The sequence below is a fragment of the Centropristis striata genome, chromosome 23, assembly GCF_030273125.1.
Source record: "Centropristis striata isolate RG_2023a ecotype Rhode Island chromosome 23, C.striata_1.0, whole genome shotgun sequence".
NCBI lineage: Eukaryota > Metazoa > Chordata > Actinopteri > Perciformes > Serranidae > Centropristis > Centropristis striata.
In genome coordinates, this window is record NC_081539.1 from 654,107 (window position 1) to 661,287 (window position 7,181).

General features: G+C 43.4%; 1 protein-coding gene across 1 annotated transcript in view; it reads left to right on the forward strand.

Annotated features, from left to right (window-relative positions):
* kmt2ca (lysine (K)-specific methyltransferase 2Ca) overlaps nucleotides 1–4,967 on the forward strand; it is an 85,786-nt gene extending 80,819 nt beyond the window's left edge. The window contains 4 exon segments of the mRNA XM_059327392.1: nucleotides 93–209; nucleotides 315–388; nucleotides 920–1,028; nucleotides 3,887–4,967. Of these exon segments, the coding sequence (XP_059183375.1) occupies nucleotides 93–209; nucleotides 315–388; nucleotides 920–1,028; nucleotides 3,887–3,979 (393 nt within the window). The 3' untranslated portion in view covers nucleotides 3,980–4,967.
* The last annotated feature ends 2,214 nt before the right edge of the window (nucleotides 4,968–7,181 follow it).

Here is a 7,181-nt window from a genome sequence, read left to right on the forward strand (position 1 = left end):
CACACACACACACACACACACACACACACACACACACACACACACACACACACACACACACTGACCCACCCTGTGTGTGTGTGTGTGTGCAGGGTCTGGGTCTGTACGCTGCCAGGGACATCGAGAAATGTACGATGGTCATCGAGTACATCGGAACCATCATCAGGAGCGAAGTAGCCAACCGCAAGGAGCGCCTCTACGAGTCCCAGGTACCAGCAGCAGGTCCTCCTTAGTCCTCAGGACCTGATGAGTCACAGCCACATGTGGACTGATGCTTACTGTGTGTGTGTGTGTGTGTGTGTGTGTGTGTGTAGAACCGTGGTGTGTACATGTTCCGGATCGACAACGACTTTGTGATCGACGCCACCATCACTGGAGGACCAGCGAGGTGAGACCGCTTCCACCTGTCTGTCACACTTTATTTCTTTTCATACAAGAGAAATGTAACAAAGGGCTTCACATAAAAAAGGAAAAAATAAAAATAATAATATAATAATTCAACTAATTGCCCAATGTGACAGCCTTAAGAGCTGCATATCACCAATGCTGGTCTGGTTGGGTTAATGAGAGTCTACTGCACCTACTGGTACCTTGTTAGCCATGTAGCAATAAAAATATACTAAACACCTGGATTCATCTGTTTAGTCACATTGGACTGATATTATATTGATCACTACTGTAGATTTTTTTATTAACATTTTAGTCCAATTAATCATGAAAAAAATCATGTTTTTCTGATATCTGTCATTCTAAGACATGTTGAGTTGTGACTGTGCTGATTCCACAGAGCTGCAGGACTTATTGATCATAAGAGAGGTTAAGAGGTTTATGATCAATGATTTCCCGGCTTCTCTCTGTCAGCCGTGGTTAATTTTTCCTTCTTGAGTTTGACGACCCGCCCTCTGTCCGTGATTGACAGGTACATCAACCACTCGTGCTCTCCCAACTGCATCACAGAGGTGGTCACTGTGGAGAAGGAGAACAAGATCATCATCAGCTCCTGCAGACGCATCCAGAGAGGAGAAGAGGTGAACACAACAACACTAACACTCAGGTTCACGTTTCTGTAGACGTTTCCTTTCAACAAGTCTCATTTATCCCGAGGTACTGACAGTTCATGTCACCGTTCTAGTCACGAGAACAACCACTCACCAGGACACATTTTACAGCATGTTATCAGCATAAAGTGGGCATGTCAGGAAAGAGGAGACTCGTGGGTTATCAGCATAAAGTGGGCATGTCAGTAAAGAGGAGACTCGTGGGTTATCAACATAAAGTGGGCATGTCAGTAAAGAGGAGACTCGTGGGTTATCAGCATAAAGTGGGCATGTCAGTAAAGAGGAGACTCGTGGGTTATCAACATAAAGTGGGCGTGTCAGGAAAGAGGAGACTCGTGGGTTATCAACATAAAGTGGGCATGTCAGGAAAGAGGAGACTCGTGGGTTATCAGCATAAAGTGGGCATGTCAGTAAAGAGGAGACTCGTGGGTTATCAGCATAAAGTGGGCATGTCAGTAAAGAGGAGACTCGTGGGTTATCAACATAAAGTGGGCGTGTCAGGAAAGAGGAGACTCGTGGGTTATCAACATAAAGTGGGCGTGTCAATTAAGAGACTTGTGAGTTATCAACATAAAGTGGGCGTGTCAATAAAGAGACTTGTGAGTTATCAGCATAAAGTGGGCGTGTCAGTAAAGAGGAGACTCGTGGGTTATCAGCATAAAGTGGGCGTGTCAGTAAAGAGGAGACTCGTGGGTTATCAGCATAAAGTGGGCATGTCAGTAAAGAGGAGACTCGTGGGTTATCAACATAAAGTGGGCATGTCAGTAAAGAGGAGACTCGTGGGTTATCAACATAAAGTGGGCATGTCAGTAAAGAGGAGACTCGTGGGTTATCAACATAAAGTGGGCATGTCAGTAAAGAGGAGACTCGTGGGTTATCAACATAAAGTGGGCGTGTCAATAAAGAGACTTGTGAGTTATCAACATAAAGTGGGCGTGTCAGTAAAGAGGAGACTCGTGGGTTATCAGCATAAAGTGGGCATGTCAGTAAAGAGGAGACTCGTGGGTTATCAACATAAAGTGGGCATGTCAGTAAAGAGGAGACTCGTGGGTTATCAACATAAAGTGGGCATGTCAGTAAAGAGGAGACTCGTGGGTTATCAACATAAAGTGGGCATGTCAATAAAGAGGAGACTCGTGGGTTATCAGCATAAAGTGGGCATGTCAGTAAAGAGGAGACTTGTGGGTTATCAACATAAAGTGGGCGTGTCAATAAAGAGACTTGTGAGTTATCAGCATAAAGTGGGCATGTCAGTAAAGAGGAGACTCGTGGGTTATCAACATAAAGTGGGCATGTCAGTAAAGAGGAGACTCGTGGGTTATCAACATAAAGTGGGCATGTCAATAAAGAGGAGACTCGTGGGTTATCAGCATAAAGTGGGCATGTCAGTAAAGAGGAGACTCGTGGGTTATCAACATAAAGTGGGCATGTCAATAAAGAGGAGACTCGTGGGTTATCAACATAAAGTGGGCATGTCAGTAAACAGACTCGTGGGTTATCAGCATAAAGTGGGCATGTCAGTAAACAGACTCGTGGGTTATCAGCATAAAGTGGGCATGTCAGTAAAGAGGAGACTCGTGGGTTATCAGCATAAAGTGGACATGTCAGTAAAGAGGAGACTTGTGGGTTATCAACATAAAGTGGGCGTGTCAATAAAGAGACTTGTGAGTTATCAACATAAAGTGGGCGTGTCAATAAAGAGACTTGTGAGTTATCAACATAAAGTGGGCGTGTCAGTAAAGAGGAGACTTGTGGGTTATCAACATAAAGTGGGCGTGTCAATAAAGAGACTTGTGAGTTATCAACATAAAGTGGGCGTGTCAATAAAGAGACTTGTGAGTTATCAACATAAAGTGGGCATGTCAGTAAAGAGGAGACTCGTGGGTTATCAGCATAAAGTGGGCATGTCAGTAAAGAGGAGACTCGTGGGTTATCAGCATAAAGTGGGCATGTCAGTAAACAGACTCGTGGGTTATCAGCATAAAGTGGGCATGTCAGTAAACAGACTCGTGGGTTATCAACATAAAGTGGGCATGTCAGTAAACAGACTTGTGGATTATCAACATAAAGTGGGCATGTCAGTAAACAGACTCGTGGGTTATCAGCATAAAGTGGGCATGTCAGTAAAGAGGAGACTCGTGGGTTATCAGCATAAAGTGGGCATGTCAGCAAAGAGGAGACTCGTGGGTTATCAGCATAAAGTGGGCATGTCAGTAAACAGACTCGTGGGTTATCAACATAAAGTGGGCATGTCAGTAAACAGACTCGTGGGTTATCAACATAAAGTGGGCATGTCAGTAAACAGACTCGTGGGTTATCAGCATAAAGTGGGCATGTCAGTAAAGAGGAGACTCGTGGGTTATCAGCATAAAGTGGGCATGTCAGCAAAGAGGAGACTCGTGGGTTATCAGCATAAAGTGGGCATGTCAGTAAAGAGGAGACTCGTGGGTTATCAACATAAAGTGGGCATGTCAGTAAAGAGGAGACTCGTGGGTTATCAACATAAAGTGGGCATGTCAGTAAAGAGGAGACTCGTGGGTTATCAGCATAAAGTGGGCATGTCAGTAAAGAGGAGACTCGTGGGTTATCAGCATAAAGTGGACATGTCAGTAAAGAGGAGACTCGTGGGTTATCAACATAAAGTGGGCATATCGGCCAATGTTTTTTTGTTGTTTTTTTTTCATTATGACGGGCCGAAATTAACAACAATTTACTCCCTCTCTCTCTCTCTCGTTCTCTCTCTCTCTCGTTCTCTCTCGTTCTCTCTCCCTCTCTCTCTCTCTCTCTCGTTCTCTCTCTCTCTCTCTCTCTCTCTCTCTCTCTCTCAGCTGTCTTATGACTATAAGTTCGACCTGGAGGACGACCAACATAAGATCCCGTGTCACTGTGGAGCTGTCAACTGCCGCAAATGGATGAACTGAACACACAGCTCTCTCTCTCTCTCTCTCTCTCTCTCTCCCTCCCTCTCCCTCTCCCTCTCTCTCTATCTCTCTCTCTCTCTCTCGGGGCTGATGTCGATCGCCCATCGCTCTGTGGGCAGCTACACTTCATATCAGAAGTCTCAGAATATAATAACGATAATAATAATGATGATAATAATAATGAAAGTGATCACACAGGATCGTTATCAGAGATCATAATGATCGGGGGGGAGGGGCTTAATGAGGTCAGGGTGTGTGATTGACAGGTGAGGGGGCGGGGCTTATGACGAGGCTGGTCCTCTGTGTGTATATTGTGTAAAAATGACCACAGATGTAAATGTGAGTGAACAAGCAGAATGTCGACGTTGCACTATGAAACCAGAAAACAACAAAAACAGATCAATTCCTACAGAAACACACTTGATTCCTCCTCCCCCCCCTCCTCCTCCTCGTGTTAATTTCCTGTAAGATAAGAGGTTTTGTTCTTTTTCTATTTATTACTGGATGAAGCTATTTTTAAATCGGCGGTGCGTTCGAGGTCTGGAGTTTCAGCGTGTAAATATGTGTATGATAAATTTAAAGAGAAGAGAAAAGGTTTAGAGATGTGGTGCTCAGCTTGGAGTCCGGCGGTCCCAGAGCCGATGGGACCCAGACTGTGAACAGACCTGCTGAGGAGCGGGCGGGTTTCACCGCCGCCTTCGTCTGACTTTAGTTTCTTCTTCGTGTGTTTTTCACCCGGCGTGTCGACTGCAGGCGTGTGTGTGTGTGTGTGTTTTCACTTTGTGTTGCGGGGTCCTGCTGCCGTGTACATATGAGGTTTTCTCAGGACCCTGAAGTGTACAGAACGACATGAAGCCTTGTTTTGTTTTTTTTATTATTGGACGTAAACAGAGTGTTACCATGACGATGTCTGTTTTTTTGTTTTGGGGGAAATGTGGAACCTGATTTAGAATCATTTACAGAAAATAAAATATTTTACATCTTGAAGAAACAACTGTCACTCTTTATTAGTGTGTGTGTGTGAGAGAAAATCTACAGTTTTATAATTATGTGTTGATGTGAAGTTTCAACAGCAAGCAGAACAATAAAATCAACAATGATTAAGCATTCCACTCTATATATACAGGGCTTGAAGACCTCCGGCACGGTGCCGGAAATCCAGCTCGGGTTTTTTTTTTTTTAATCATGTTAAAAAAAATTAAAAAACACCAAAAACCCTTAGTTAGTTAGATCTGGGTATGAGCGGGGTTAGCGGGTCGGCTCGTTAAGAAGAGCCGCCGTTAGCGGCAGTTAGCTCTGTAGCAGAACAGTGTGTATGTGCTAACAGGCTAACAGTTAGCTCTGTAGCAGTACAGTGTGTATGTGCTAACAGGCTAACAGCTAGCTCTTTGGCAGTACAGTGTGTATGTGCTAACAGGCTAACAGTTAGCTCTGTAGCAGTACAGTGTGTATGTGCTAACAGGCTAACAGCTAGCTCTTTGGCAGTACAGTGTGTATGTGCTAACAGGCTGGAGGCACACAGAGTGAGTTGACATTAGAGAGGGCGTGGCCTGAGACTTTAGAGAGGGCGTGGCCTGAGACTTTAGAGAGGGCGTGGCCTGAGACTTTAAAGAGGGCGTGGCCTGAGACTTTAGAGAGGGCGTGGCCTGAGACTGTAGAGAGGGCGTGGCCTGATACTTTAGAGAGGGCGTGGCCTGAGACTGTAGAGAGGGCGTGGCCTGAGACTATAGAGAGGGCGTGGCCTGAGACTTTAGAGAGGGCGTGACCTGAGACTTTAGAGAGGGCGTGGCCTGAGACTTTCCCGGTGGTAGTCCAAACACGGCTCCGTCGCGGTTTGCTCCGTCCTCCGCCCGGCATCAGTTCCCACCGGGCGTGTAACGGCAGCGTAGCGAGCCAGCCGTATACACGCGAGATAGCGATAATCCTGAACGTACGGGAGACCGCGAGATTCCGTGATAAACTGTGTATAAGGTAAACAACAACAACAACAACAAAAACACATATATATATATATATATATATATACATATATGTGTGTGTGTGTATATATCAGTGTTGTTTTTGACAACCGTCTTAGATTTAGTCTTTTGGACTAAAATGCTTATTAGTTTTAGTCAAATTTTAGTCACTTCTATATGTGATAGTTTTAGTCCAGTTTTAGTCGACGAAAAATCAAAAAGGTTTTAGTCTAGTTTTAGTCAAGAAAAGAAAGAAGTATAGTCTTTTAACAAATTAATTTAGGTCAATAAGTATTGTAGATTGCGGTTGGGCAGTGTCACAAGTTGTGAAAATAGCAGCAGATCTATAAGTTCAACACATTGTGATCTTGCAGATCGGCTATTTTCACCAATAATTACAATAATAAAGGAATGGTTTTAGACATATAAGGTTTCCACCCAACTGCAATACTTTCTGATCTAAGGATTGTGCATTACACACAGAAAGTGGTAACCGTGGAATCAATGTTAATTACTCCAAAAAAGCCAAAAACAAAAACATTCTACTTCGGCAATTGTGGCTTTATTTCTCAGAATTTGCTAAAGTACAATGAACATACACGTGCCCAAAATATGAGTGATGGATGAAGAACACATATGCTCAACTTGGCCTTGTCTGCCAGTGCAATTAAGAAGAACATTATTTGTAAAAACAGACATCATCTAACCCCACTCCATCTCTAACTTGTGCAAACAATGTAATAAAATAATTAAAGATTCCTGAGGTACAGTGAGGTAGGTTGTAAGTTATACAAGAGAGTTATACATACTTGGATGTATGAAACAAACATGTTCTTAAGTTTTTGGAACAAAATAAATAAGACCACCCTGTAAATAATGTAAACAATGTAGCGAAGGCTGCTGGGATAGATGACTGTGCCCTGTTGTTTTTTGGACCACCAGGTTTCTCTTTAGGAGTGCTGGTCTCTGGGATCTGGTTGAGGAAAAAACAAAGAAGGGATACAATTACTCTATCTCTGTATACAACGTACACCTCCTGTAAAGGTTTACAGTTGAATACAAAACAATCAAATGTAGGTATACCATTAAAAATACTATGAAAAATAGTCAAAATACTACCATGTTAAGAAAATAGAATGGTCTTAACTATCAAACAAGCAAAACAAAAATACACAGCTTATTAACTGACCCTGTACTCAAGCTTTCTGATTTTAATTCTGAGCAGCGGCCAAATTATAATGCAT